At 36.1% G+C, this 15,417-nt stretch overlaps 1 protein-coding gene across 1 annotated transcript in view; it reads left to right on the top strand.

The window, feature by feature from the left end:
• LOC117288318 (ETS translocation variant 1-like) overlaps positions 1 to 15,417 on the top strand; it is a 76,845-nt gene that overhangs the window by 31,766 nt on the left and 29,662 nt on the right. Inside the window, exon 5 of the mRNA XM_033769127.1 lies at positions 11,515 to 11,574. Within this exon, the coding sequence (XP_033625018.1) occupies positions 11,515 to 11,574 (60 nt within the window). The remainder of the gene's footprint in view (positions 1 to 11,514; positions 11,575 to 15,417) is intronic.

Here is a 15,417-nt window from a genome sequence, read left to right as displayed (position 1 = left end):
TGGCTTTAAAGAACATGGTGGATACTCAAAACCTTGTTCCCAACAGTGAAATTAATTAATAATGTTAAAAAAAAATCCAAAAACAACTGTCATTTTAGAAAGCGTGATTCACCTGACAGCGGTTATTGTCCATAGTCATTATATATCTACCATGTCACCTGTGTGTGGGAAGAGGGATCAAATGGCCTGCCATGGAATCCACAATCAAGCTATCGAATTCCGTAATGGAATACGCTTCTTGTAGTGTTTGAAACTCCTTTTCTCCGATAATAGTTAGTAGAATACTTGGGTTCACTGTTTTATCTGGGTTGTGGCTTTTGTTGTTGTTTTGGGGTTGTTATTATAAAAAAAAAAATCTTTTTTTTTTTTTTTTTGGGGGGGGGGGGGGAGGTGGGGTTGCTTGTCTTTTGAGGGGGTTTGTTTTGGGATTTACAGACATGATATTCTTCCTTCTTGGGAAAATCTGAAAACTATGATTACAAATAGCCTGAAGTAAAGCTTACACCATGTGAACGTATAGGCCAGCCCTTTACTCAGTAAAATATTCATACTTTTTACCAATGACTGAAATCATGCCCCTGTGTGTTTACAAATTCTTATCTATTGTCGATTTGTTGACTTAAAGACAAGATGGCGTTTTAGTAAATTAACTAAAGACAAATTTGGTATGACAATCCATAAACCTAAGTTCATCTTCTAGATTTAAGTGGCACATAAATCAGCGCTTTTCTTTTTGAAGGGTTAAATTAATCCCCAATCATAAAGGTTTTGTATAAACACACAGCGACAGACCAGCACAATTTTGAATGAAATTTAGTGGTGCAGATTTAATGACCTAAAAAAAGAAGGAATTTACAAGTGTGTTATGTCCAGGATTTGTCAGTGTTGTATTTCAGGGCTCTTAGGGATTGCGGTAATTATTTTATTAAAAATTATTTATTCTCAGGAGAATTGGCGCTGGTGCGAACTTTACAATCAGTGAACTTTCAAATTGAAACTATAAAATATATATATACCAAATAATTTTAGGGAATTCACTGATCAAATACTTTGTCTTCACGTTGATGTATTGATTGAGTGACATGTCAGTTATCTCGTCTCAGTACGGTTATTGAATCCGTTCGATGAATTTGATATTACAAGTCATATAAATTACTTTTAGCTTTAAAAACTTATAGATTGAGCAGGCATCTGATTTGAGGAAATTGATATTGGCTATGGCCAGATGGTGGCTGAAAGTTTCTATTTTAAAATGTTCTAGTACGTACATGTAGCCTCAAGATTGGTGAATATTACTCACAGGTTTTTAAAATTTAATCACTTTTCTTAGATTTGGGGGGGGGGGGGTTTGGGTTGTTTTTTTGTCGCTTGATTTGGATGTGGCATAACTTTATTGAATGCTTAGCCTCTGCTGAGGTAGCTTTCAGATTGGTGAATATTACGTATCATAGGTCTTTAACATTAAATCTCATTTGTGAGATTTGTTTTACGGCCGTTTGAATTGGATGAGGCTTAACTTGTCTGTATGTTAAGCCTTTACTGATGGAGCTTGAGATTGGTGAATATTTACTTATAGGTCTTTTAAAATTGAATCCCTTTTGGAGATTTCTTTTGTTTGTTTTTGTTGAAAATAACAATAATAATACTGCCTCCTTATGTAGTGCACAAATCTACCATGCAGTGAAAGTGGAAAGAAGTACAAATAACACTAATAAAATAACCAGTATGAAAATTTGGATAAGGATATTGGTTTTGAGCAATTGTTTTAAATGAAAGCTACTGTTTTGTTTGGATCAAATGATTTAAGTTGAAGACTGGGAGATAAATAGGTTTAGGGTATTTTAAACAATGATTGGACAATCTCAAAACATGGGTTACCAGTTAAACGAAACAGCAGAAAGAAAGAGCAGAAAAGAAAAACAAGTTTGAGTTGATGTTAGTTGATGACAGGGGTTAAGTTTGGGTAAAAACAATGTTTGGACACATTCTTAAAACATACAGTTGTTGACATTAACATACAGTTGTTGAAACAGTTAGTTTGTTTTTCCTTGGTTATTCAAGAACTGCCTCAATTCAATGATCCCTTACCAAAAAAAAGGAAAAGAAAGAAAAGGCAGAAAAGAAAGAAAAAAAGTCCGGCTATAATATTAAGTTTATCTAAGGAGCATTGTAGCAGCGGCATAATCATTTTCTGCATACAAAGTAAAGTGAAATAAACGAGGGAGCTAATTGGGCTGGATTACTCTTATACACGAACCCGGCTTCGAATTACAAGCGTCATCAAACGTGCAGTAAGCACGGGTTATTCAGGACTGGATGTAATGAATAAATCCACTGATTTTAAACCAGAAGTGCATCATCAGGCCAACAAAAAATAAACATGTTTAGCGTCCTGTCTTTTTTTAAAAAAGGAAGGAGGAGGGTTTTTTTCCTTTCTTTTTTCTTCTCTCTCAAAAAGGCCGCACAACATTTTTTTTTCGTCTGAGATCGTATTTTATTTTATTTTATTTAACTTTTTTTTTTCATTGCAACGGAGTTTGTGCTTTTGCCAAAGCTGCTCATGCCCTGTGGAATAAGCTTCCTGTATCACTTCGCAAAATAACATCACTTGACAACTTCAAGTCACACTTGTTCACAAAGACTTGATGGACATTGGCTTTAATTTAACTACAAGTTTTTTGTATTCTTCATTTTCAATTGTATGTTTTATTTTAGTAAATTTTGCCCAGGCGCCTGGATCGACTTTCTCAAGTGCTCATTATAAATCCTTATTATTATCAGTATTATAAATAATAAAAAAATTAAAAAAGAGGCAGCCTCTAAAAAAAAAAAAGCAGGCGGGGGCGTAAACATTTTAAAAATTTTATTTGGCCTTATGCTAGCTTTGGCTTTGCTGCGGCTCCACAAGTCTGCTTGCCGACGGCTTTCTTTGCGACCTCATATTCTATTAGGCATCATCCAGCCACCGTGATTGAGATATAAAACACGACCTTGCTTCTCATTAAAAAAAAAAAAGCTGCAAGCTGATTTTTTTTCTTGCAGTCCGTGTTGCACAAAATGTACTTTATGGTGGGGAGCAGGGATGGCATAATTGGAAATGTTATAACGCCAATCTTTGAAAGGTACTTGTAGAGTGGATTAAAACACAACATAAAAATGAAATAATGAATAATAGGTAGTGGTGGTTTGTTAAACAAAAATGTGTTGAGGGTTTTTCTCCCCACAAATTGTTCATGAGGAAATGAATGGTTCTTGTTAAAACAAAAATTAAAATAGAGAGATATAAAGGAACTGGACACCTTTGGTAATTGTCAAAGACCAGTCTTCTCACTTCATTGATGAGTTCCAGTATAAAAACAATACTTTGTCGCTTTAATGCTAAAAGAACAAAATTTGTTAATCTACCCCTTGTAGAATAACAAATTGTGCGCATCTAACAAATTACTAATATTAAAATTGTTTTACTCATTTCTCAAACACTACCTCGGCACTTGTTATTTAAAGGGAATATTTAATGTAAATCTGTGGAGAATGTGTTTTGTGTCGTACAAAAAGTACCCGAACCCTTTAAGCAGAGTCCTTGCCCTTGGGTTTAGCTTTGAACATTAGCAGCCAGCCCAGCTGCCTGGCACTGTGGTTTGTGGCAAAAAGAAAAGGGAAACCTACAGCAATTGCCAAGGGTTTGTTGTGGTTAATTCAAGGTCAATTTGATATTTCCTACTGCTATAAACATGGTAATTGTTTCCAATTACCTTGAGGAACCTTCGAGACAGAAATGCTGTCATCTTCGAAAAATAGTGTGTTTGAATCTTACCAGCATTGTATTAAATCAGATAATAACATTTGGGTGCAGTTGTATACTTGTTTTATTTTTCAATTTCACCTTTTTGATCCACCTACACATCCTAGTTTTCAATTTCAAATTATGTTGTTGTCCCCCTTTGTTAAATAAAATTGAAAGTAGAAAATTCATTTTTTTTTTTTTTTTTTTTTTTCTTGAATTTATTATTTATTAAATGAAATTTCAAACAAATGATAATTTTGACTGATAACATGGTCGGGAAATTTTGATAAATCACATCTACCTATTGTTGTATGTACTGTACACACAATGTAATGAAGGTCCTTTAGTGCACAAACAGTTGTATAAACACCTGAAGTGAATTTATTTTTTAAGCACTACATGTAAGTATACGGCGCGTGGGAATTACATAGGGTTTTTATTGTTTTGGTTTATTTTGCTGGTTGCTTAAATATCTGCAGGGTGATGGGTTTTTATTTTACACTGTCTGCCCTAAGATTCAATTGTGCGAGACGCTCGTTAATCTATTTCTACCTCCATGGTTAAAGGAACATAACGGATTTAGTTTTGGCTAAAAAAAAAACAGTTGCTTGCTGTGTAAGCACTTTATGTACATGTTAATCAGCCATACATGTACATAAACTGACAAACCTGTAGAAGTTTGAGATCGATCGGCCATCTGGGTCACAAGAAAATAGTAAAAACAGATAAAAGATCTTGCATGACATCGATTAAAAAAATTTAAAAACCAGTGATAAACTCCAAACAGGAAATAATTTTTATTTATTTCTCATCAAAATGTGCAGTTTCAAACAGAAATATTTCTAGGGATGTTTTCTACTACAATCGTCATTCGACCTAGACCGTGTAAGTTTTATGTAAATCAGTGATCTTAGACGAGTATTGTTTGCGTTTTAAGAGAAGAAAGTGACGTAAAGCATTACAGTATGCATTACACCTCCATGCAACACGCACTTTGAATGCTGAAGTCAAAGACAAAAGTGCAAAGTACTACAAGTTGAGGCAGTATCCCATGAAAAAAAAGGTGGCTTGTCGTTAGCTAGGAAAACACATTCACCACTTATTGGGGGTACTCCACAGGTAATATAGAGCACTGAGGTCAGATGCAACTTTACTCGGCTGAGTCCGCCGTGGCCGCTAAATAACACTGTTTTATTTTGAGCTGATTTTTAAAGGCACTGGACACTGTTGGTAATTACTCAAAATGAATTGTTGGCATAAAAACTTACTTGGTTACGAGCAATAAGCCTTTTTTAGATATGGCGGACAACGTTATTATATTAGGTTTGGGTAAACTTGTCTTTATTTATACCAAAACCAAACAGTACACTCCTATCACGTCCGCCATTCCTCAAAAAGGCTAATGGAGAGCTGTTGATGGTCTAACACATTGTGAGAAACGGCTCCCTCTGAAGTAACATAGTTTTTGAGAAAGATGTAATGAAAATGCACAAAGTATGCAGGAGGGCAATGCAGTTTTCCCCCTTGCATAATGAAAGCTAAACGTATGTGAGGGCAACATTACTTTCACTAAAACATTTTTAACATTGCCTCCATAAAGTATGCGGCCTGAGTATTATGTAATTACCAATTTATGTTTATATTGCATAACATGTGTGCATAACATGTGTGCAAACAAATGTGTCGATGAAATTTTGGATTACGTTGTGAGTCATGAACCATTATCTATGTTGGTACATGATCGCATTCATGCTATTAATGTTACATGTAGGCTCCCATGCCTTGAATTTTGTTCTGGAAGGGGGGGGGGGCAGCAGCAATTTTCTTGTGGTAAGGGCACTTCTATGAGGAAAATGTCAATTTGTTAAATGGCACTCTATGTTATACACATAATGAATGTTTATGAGTGCAATGGTGCAAATATGTTCATGAGTTGAAAGATGGAATGTTCTATTCAACGAGGCAGAGCCGAGTTGAATGGAACATTCCAGCTTTCAACGAATGAACATATTCGCACCATTGCACGAATGAAAAACACTCATTATTTGTTTTATATAACATCCAAGTAGAACTTTGTAATTTTGATTGAAAGATACAACTTTCAAAACAAACAATTTCAACTGTAGAAGCCGAATGCTAGTAATTTTACTATGCCTTCTTGCAGTAACACCTGCTGCGTTACCAAAGACACGCGCACGCAGTGATGTTTTTACTCAGCTTTTTCGTTCCATCTGAAAAGTACCATTGCACGCTGCCAGCGTGCCAGCGTGCAATGGTACTTTTCGGATGGAACGAAAAAGCACGGTGAGTGACTCAGCGTGCATTGGTACTTTTATTTGCTATCACGTGACGGACAATCCTCCAATCAAATGGCAAGGATCTGCTTGGGTGTTATATAAAAGGCACCATACCACAGCTAAAGCACAGTGCACCACTGTAACTGCTGTGGGTGCCATGAGTTATTTCGAGGCATGGGCTAATATCTCTGGTACCTGCCTCCTATTATTAAACCAAACATTTTTTGATAACAATTGTTTGAAGTAAGGAAACCATTGCCAGCAGAAATCTGCAAATAATCAGACCTTCCTCTCTGCTGAAACTCTGCCTTTAAAAAAAAGCAGCCCCACAACGGGCTGTGCTCAATTTCAATACGTACAGCGACCTACATGTACTTTGTACATTATAACAACGTGGGGTTGTTTTTTAAGTGGTGTAACATGGCAAAACACGAAGAGCCGACAAAAAGTACTCGTCTAAGTGAGCTTTTGTGGCGCCAGACTCGCACTTTGACAATAAATACAGTCTGTAATGTTCCCTCTATCGTATTATTTTGACTTCCTTTCTTTCAAGCTTGATGCATCTTTTGCAAGATTTTTATTTTTAAGATGTTGTTTTTATCCTATTTTTAGCTTGATGGCCAATGTCCTGTTGTGGTCCCAGCCCCCCCCCCCCTTTTCTTATCTGCTTTCATTTTACACGTTATCTTTCATTTACTTTTGAGTGTTATGTACTTTGGGATAGTCCAATATTCCATTGAAGGTATAGGGCAGTATTGTGTTTTTTATATTCATAAACAAAAGTAATTTTCCCAATTATTTTGCTCAAGCTTTGTTTCAAATTTTTCCAAATACACTATTCATTATGTTTCAAGGTGATTTGGGTGAAAGTCCAAAATACAGAAACAAAAGTCAGGGATAATTGTTTTCTTTAAAAAAGGTCTGTACATCATTGGTAAGATTGAACATTATATACAAAACTTTAACCTGGGATAAAGATAAAAAACAAAAGCCGCATTTAAAAAATATACAAGCAATCATAGAAAAATTAACAAGTATGCAAAACAAGAAAACACTGTAAAGCTCATAATTACCTGCTGCAAGGTGAAACAATAATATCAGATAAAAAAAATGGTCATCTATAATATTTTGAAAGGCGGGTAATTTCTATGGTCTAAAATAAACATAAAAATTGTTCTGTGAAAAATAATAATAAAAGCCAACAGTACAAGGGCTTTTGGAAGTTCCTTCATAATTTTTACTTTCTCTGATGAACTGTTAATTGAATAGTAGTTTTAATGCAAGGACTAATTATGTGGATATAAGTATAGCTTTTCTGTAATTTGCGTTCTGTACAAAATTAAATACTCATAAAATAATTTTGTAAGAGTGCATTTTCATTAAAGGGAGAGTATACCTTTAGTAATTACTCCAAAACATACTTGGTAAAGAAGCACTGCAGCTTTTGATAATGTATTTATATTATTTTGAGAAACAATTTCCTACAAAAGAATGTAGTTTTAGAGAGAGGGATTCAAAACAAAGTTATCTGAGGAACTGTTTCTCAGATTTTGTATTTCAATTATGGATTATTTATCCGGGGCATAATGGCTATAAATTATTGTATCAAAACGCCACCTCGTTTGAAATAATATTTACATCGGCTAAATAATTAACAATTAAACAGTTCTAATTTTATGCTTTGCGTTTAAGTGCATTTACAAGGTAGCCTAAAATGTGAAGAATTGTGTTTTACCGTTTCTTCACAATATCACAATATTTACATGAAAGATTTGACCTGAAGGAGTTCAGTGTACTATTTAAAAAGAAAATCTAGGCAGTCAGTACAAGGAATGCTGAGCATTGAAAAGCAATGATGTTTGTTTCTAAAAATGGCTCAGTTCAGAGAAACTCTAATTTTGTGAGTTTTTTTTTTCTTGCAGAACTTCTGATAACAGTTGAGGGAAAAATTGTCTGAAAAATCGTCTGAAAGCAAATGTCCATTTCTCCTTTTTTTCTTTCCTCCTGGGCTTTTATAACAGCTCTTTTGTGGTTATCGAAATAAAGACGTTTGCGTGTATCGTGCTTGTTTGACACGTGCAGGCAACAGGTCTTTCGGGACCTTAATCTCGGCCGGAGAAAAGACTCCTCCCCGCTCATCCTCGTCGTCGCATCTTCGCAAAGATTGACCAAGAACATGTGAAAATAAAAAGCTTTTGCCTCATCGGGGAACGGGGGATGATGGTTTGTCGTTTATCTTGGGATGCTGCAGCGATGGTCAGGATGCACTAATGCCTGTATGATCTGGGATCTGACTATCGATTGTTAACTCTCTTGTTTGCCTCCAGCGGCTGGGCCAAGAAACTCGACACTACGCACATGTAATGTCAAACTTTGCACAAGTTAAGCATGGCAATCACTTGGATCTGGTTGTTTGTGAGCGAGAGGGATGGTGGTGTGCAGTGTTGCACCACTTGTTAGTTCCTAATGATTACCTCTAAGATAATCGTAGGGGAGATTGGTTTTAAAATGAAAATATTTGTGAAATTTCTTTTTGGTGTGAAATCTACACGTTGACTGGGGCTGTCAATCTAGTCGAAGGGCTTTAGAATTGACAATTGGGTATCTCTCTAACTACATAATGCACCTCCATGTCGACACTAACCGCCATTATCTCGGTCAGACCACACAGAAGGGTCAAACCTTCCAGTACATCAGAAGGGCACCAACCTTTTTGACACAGTGACCGATTTCCCTTGTTTAGCAGAGCAAAATGCTACACAAAATGCATCAGTCTCTACTCAAAGTTCATCATGTGCTATATACTCAATGTTAGCATTCAGTGTGCACAAAACAAGTTCAGTTTAAATAATTTGCTATGCAAAAATGCTGGATGAAATCGTTCCCTTTGACAGATTTGAACTTTCCAAATTCAACAGGCCTTGAACTTGGCTCTTGAACGGGGCATGGCAATTTCCTTTTTGGTACAGGACATTTCCATGAGGGGGCACAGCAATTTTCCATTTGGTAAAGGGCATTTCTATGAGGAAAAATCTTAATTTGTGTTGGAACCTTTCTGAGGGCACCACAGCAGGGCACCACGGCAACAGACCCTTCCCATGAAATATGTAAATTGCAAATAGCACATGCGCACTATAACGTTTTGGTTGGCAAAATGAGGGAACATTGCGCTGTTTTGTACACGGCTAATGGGTGCGTGACGCAGACGCGATTGTGCGTCTGCTTAGTGCACAACTCTATGGCGTTTGCCAACCAACAGGGTCTGTACGCATGCGTGAATGTAATTAGCAATTATGGGAAGGGTCTATTGCTCTGGGTGCTGTGGATTTTTCTCGAGGCCTGGGCCCAATTTCATAGAGCTGCTAAGCACAAAAATTTGCTTAGCATGACATTTCTGCCTCGATAAAAAAAGGATTACCAACCAAATTTCCACATGATTTTCAGGATGAGCAAACAACAGCTGAATACTAGTAACAAGCAAGATGCAACAAATATTAATTTGGTTGGTGATCCTGTTTTTATCAAGCAAGAAATTTCATGCTAAGCAAATTTGTGTCACCTACACGACCAGCCATTTGTAAAATTCGGGTAGCACTATTGAACTCTCAAATAATATCTGCAGGGGCCTCTACTAATGAAGAAATGACCTAAGATTTGATTGTTGATGGTGTCATACAGTCAGTGACTTAAACTATCTGTTTATATAGCACCTTTCCTTAAATGGTAAGGTGTACTTTTGGTAATTGTCAAAGACCTGAGTACCCCTGGTGTATCCAAGCATAAAGCATAAATAAATTAACCTGTGAAAATTTGGGCTCAATTGGTCATAAGAGTTGCAAGAAAATAATAAAAGAAAAAACTCACTCTTGTCGCATTGAACAGCCTGAGAAAATGTTCATGCCTGAGTGAAGCCTTTTTCAGACTCAAATTCTATGATGAAAATTACCTCTTTCTCTAAAACTACCCTTCCTCAAAGGAGGTCGTTTATTACAAGGTTGTATAATATCAACAGCTCTCCAGCGTGGTGTTACCCCAAGTTTTTATGGTCATTATCTTCTGGAGAAAGCACCAAAAGTACACCTGCCTTTAAAGACTTTGGTCGGCAATTTAATACCCAGTCTTGTGATCGCTCTTTCCAGTTTGGTGATGTTTATTGTCGGGTTATTGTAAAAGGTCTGCTTAGCTCCACATAAACCTATTTTGTACAATTTTGCTTTTAATGTTTTCAAGTAATTAACCACAAGGGGAAACTGGCGTGGTAAATGTTTATTTCAATTTTATGGGGACAAAACAAAGAATCGTTTTGCTAGAATGGGATTTTAATCTGCCGACTTCCGGATTAATGTGCAGCCTGGGCTATCCAGTCATAAGGTTGGCGGTCTCCCTGTTTCACAGATAATAAGGATGTAAAACAAGGAACCGATAAAAACACACCGAATGATATCAACAATTGTAATCAGAAACAGGATTCCGTGATCCCCCTGAATATGAAACTACTAATTAAAACTACTACATGTACAATAAAAAGAACTATTCACCAAACAGCAATACACTTCATCAATGCAGACAATGCATTTTAATATATCAATAATAAAAAATTGATTCAAATAACAGAGTGACTATAAAGAAAGAATTGGGCCATGGCTGTATTCCAAAGTATTGAAATTAATCAATGAACAGAAAAACAAGAACTGCAAAAGTGATCAATTTGACAAAAGGGATAAAGATGTGATAAAAAGGAGAAAAAAAAGTTTGGTAAATTTCTGTTTTGGGGAGGAGGGTTGCGGCGAAAAGTCATTACAACCAACTGTAACCTTCGGATGGGTTGAAAACCGTTGGTCCTGTGTGTTGTGTATTGCGCGTAAAAGAACCCAGTGCAAGGGGTTCGCCCTGGTGTTCATGGCTGTGGCTGCTGTATGCGCCATAGCAACTTGTAAACCCTTATAATGTGCTACAAAATTGGGTCTCAAATTTCTTAACTTCAATAACCTATCTTTCTGTAAAATTTGTACTCTGTAAGTGCCTTGAGTACCTTGTTGGTACAAATGTTCGCTAAAACTATAAGACTTTCATATTATTATACTATAGTATTTATTATTAACCTTAAATGTTGGTTTTAATATATCAATGTGGTGACTGCTTTTTATCCAACACGCCTATGTACCACATTTATTTGCTGAGCAAAACATAAGTGAGGCACCATGAAATTTTGGCTGGTAACTTAGTTCTGCTTAGCAATGTTATTCTGTTCTTAGCAACTTTTTGTGCTTACAGACTTTATGAAATCTGGCCCTGAAATTTTACCCTGCAAAAGTTGACAAGTTTCATAAACAGTTGTTTAAAAATGAGGCTTTGAATTGTTGTGAAATTATGTCCTATTCTTGACGTGTGCTTGTGTTTTTTCTTTCCCCATCTATTTTACCTACCCTATAGGACTTTGTGACTCCGATACCGAAGCTGAACAATTCGTACCCGACTTCCAGAATGAAAATGGTAAGTCAATATTCAGTGTAATTTAGGGGAGATGGAGGGGTAAGGGAAGTCGGGGGGGGGGGGGGTATGTATGTTAGATTTTGGTATATCACATCTTTCTCCGCCCTAATCGCCGAGCAGTAATAATATTTATTTATCAGTCACTTAGCAAGAGCAATATTCTTAGTGAATCACAACCTCGTCTCAGTCGTTCTTTCTCGCTGATCACTGTTGTGATTTTGTTATTATTCTAAGGATTGAGCATGTTTTCAAAGCTGCCAGGTTTGCGGCGGATATAGATGGCGGGAAAATTAGCGAAGGATAGAGCAGTGTTTTTCAGCTTATTTATTGAGAGCCAGATGAGTCCATCAAGTTTTGTCCCCTCGGAAATGTGTTGCTTATATATACAAGATAACCTTTTTTTGCCTTTGAGACAAAAGGGTTGAAACGCCAGGCCATCAACCATTAATTTTTGTACAAACTTTTTCTCGGAGAAGTGTCATTACATGTATTTAATTAACAGATTGTTTATTTAACCTGTACACATGTAGACAGAATCAGTTTTTCTTTTTTTTTCTTTCTTTTTCGAGAGACTCTCAAGAACAATCCAATGAAAAATGGTTGTATGTCTTTCGACTTGCTCCCCAAAACAAAGATGTTGTGATTATCAGGAGCTTGCCAACATATATTAAGTAGCTCTGCTATAATGGTTGAGCACTTGCATGTAAAATCGGGAGGTTGCAGGTTCAAATTCAATTGTAGTTCAGTTTTCTTTGATCAACCCTAAATTTGGAAATGGTGTCAGACATATTTCATGAATAAACTGAGCAATAATTTGTGTATGAAAATGAACAGACCAATATAATCTGAATGGTGACGAGTGTTTTGGGGTGTTAAAGGCACAATGGACACTATTGGTAATTATTAAAAAAAATTGTAGCCCAAAAACTTACTTGGTAACAAGCAATGGAGAGCTGTTGATAGTTTAAAACATTGTGAGAAACGGCTCTCTCTGAAGTAACGTAATTTTTGAGAAAGAAGTTATTTTCCACAAATTTGATTTCGAGACCCCTCCCGAAATCAAGCATCTGAAAGCACACAACTTCAAGTGACAAGGGTGTTTTTTCTTCCATCATTATCTTGTAACTTCGACGACCAGTTGAGTTCAAATTTTCACAGATTTGTTATTTTGTGCATTATGTTGAGATACACCAAGTGAGAAGACTGGTCCTTGACAATTACCAATAGTGTCCAGTGTCTTTAAAGTTTGCACTGGAAGGGTATCAAATACAAATGCATTTTAAACTGTTTTATCATGAGGTTGTTAAGGGACTTGCACTTTTCCCCCTCATTTCATAACGACTCAAGTCAAAGCGATTGCGTCAGAAAATGGAATTTGACCTATGGAGCCCCCTCTCCCCTTAAAGGGGCTGTGGTCTGTTTGGTTCGTCACGTGGTCATCATAATTGTGTACTTTGCATCAAGTCGTTAAAATAATTTGAGGGTATATTATCTATTAAATGCAAACACATATTTGTTGAGTTTCTGCTGTTCACACAAGCTTAGTTCTGTGTGGTTTGTGTTAAGTGTTCTTGTTTGAATCTTGCCCGTACAAGAAAAAGAAAAAAAGGCTGTAATGAATCCACGTGACATGCACCTACCATAAAACTGTCACTCAACGAGGATTGGGCAAAGTACTGGATACGCGGCTGTCATTTCTATAAAATATTTTACCAATAGTCCACATGTTCCTTCCCCATCAAAAATTTTACCCCGAAAATTCAACTAGTGATGTGCCCAACACGCACTTACACTATTTGTAAGTTCATCATACTTTTTATTTCTAATTGGTGATGAGAAACTGCAGACTGCAAAAATATTGCAAAAACTAGTTTGTTAATCCGGAGGTCGTTGGTTCAAGTCCCGCTCGAGTAAATTTTTCTTTGTTCAAATCTAAACTAAATCAAAACCTTATATTATGCAATGTCCTGGATGTATCTTTCCTGGTCTCATATTTTGTGTGCTTCGTTTAATATGATTTACCTTTGTAAATTGTTGTTTATTAAAATTGTTTATACCACAGTGTAATTAGAAAGAAACTATTCTTTCCGGTGAATCTGTGCAGGTGGCTGACAACCTTGGCCACTTCATTAAAATCCCACACGTGTATTGGAAGAACATTGGCCTAGTTGTTTTTAAAGGTTTTCTTTTTCAAAACCCACGCAAGTAAATTGTTACCCCCCCCCCCCCCCCGCAACAGGAGTCGAGAAAGTTTCGAGTATCTTAGCACAAATGCAATGTAATGTTTTCTTGGACCCCAGAGATTTTGAAGGAACATTACAGAGTTGTTAAGAAAAAAACTTAGTCTAAGATCACAGATTTACATAAAACTTACACGGTCTAACGATGATTATAGTAGAAAACAACCCTCAAAATATTTCTGTCTGATGTCATGTTTGATGAGAAATAAATAAATTAAATTTCTTGTTTTTGGAGTTTATCGTTGAGTGAGCGCTTTATTCATTTTTATTTGTTAAAGCGATGTCATGCAAGATGTGTAATTGTTTTGTTCACTATTTTCTTGTGACTCAGATGGCTGATCGCTCTCAAACTTTTTCAGGTTTGTCAGTTGATGTACATTATCGTGGATTACATAGAAGTGTATACATTTTGTACACTGCCAACAGCTGTTTCGTTAGCAAAAACCAATTCTGTAATGATCCTTTTTAAATCAAAATTGTCCGTTTTCTCTCCCTGTCAATCGACGCCAAACTTTAAATGGTCTGATAAGCCCTTTCAAAATTTGTTTATGGTTTATTTTATCGTGTCCAGCAAGTAAGGAGTGCATTTTTAATATGAATGGCTTTATAATATCACTATTTTGAATTTGAAATAAACCATTTATCATGACACTTTCTGTCAAAATGGTGTTTGTTCACTTACCCAGCGAAGTGGAAAAGATAAATTGCTGTTTCCACTAGTTTGAATACAACTTCCATTAAAAAAAAAATATAATAATAATAGTATTGATGCAAGCGTGTGAATTTATGGTTTTTGTTTGACAAGAAAAAAAACCCTGAGCATCTTTCCATAACAATAGCTTTTCCGACAAAAGAACTTCATCTTTTTATAACAATAGGGTTTCCGATTTGTGCAGATGCACTGTGCGAACAATGGACAATTTCGCTCAGCAGTTCATTTTGCACTAATGGACCATGGATTTTGTTTCTCATTTTGTCCTATTATTCATTCTTTTTTTCCCGATTTTTTCCCCTCCATGTTTCTATTTTTTGTTCACCACAGCATACTTCAATTCTCAAACCATCACTTTGAAAGTGTAAACGTGTTTCGACTGTAATCCCTCAACAAAATATCACACAAAAACTAGATCACCAAATATGACAAACTTTTCCATACAGAGCATGGTCATATCATGGAGCTAATGTGTTGTTAACTAAATTTGGGAATAAATTTCCTTTTTCCTAAACCACTGATTGGTGTTCAGTTCTGTTTAAAAATACAAAATGGTAATTATGGTCTCATATTTGGACCCCACCAAAGCTGCAAACTTTCCCTGATTAAATTCTACTAAAAGTTCCATGAAAGTTAAACCAATCTTTTCCATTTTCTGTTCCAGAAAAAATATATGAAAATCTTACTGGATTATGGAAATATTTTCCTGTTATGTTGATTTCTAAATGTCTTTACGAGCCCGATTGTTGTTCAAAAACTTCCTGGAAGGAAGATGCAAATATTTTCAAGTCTGCCCTACCACCAGGCTGTGCCCTACCACGGTACACCTTTATGTTATGAGAACTTCCGACATCTATGTTCCGATACTCATGTGTTTTTTTCCTAACCCTA

The sequence above is a fragment of the Asterias rubens genome, chromosome 3, assembly GCF_902459465.1.
Source record: "Asterias rubens chromosome 3, eAstRub1.3, whole genome shotgun sequence".
Taxonomy (NCBI): domain Eukaryota; kingdom Metazoa; phylum Echinodermata; class Asteroidea; order Forcipulatida; family Asteriidae; genus Asterias; species Asterias rubens.
Note: the sequence above shows the minus strand (reverse complement) of the source record. Positions and strands in the feature narration are given on the sequence as shown.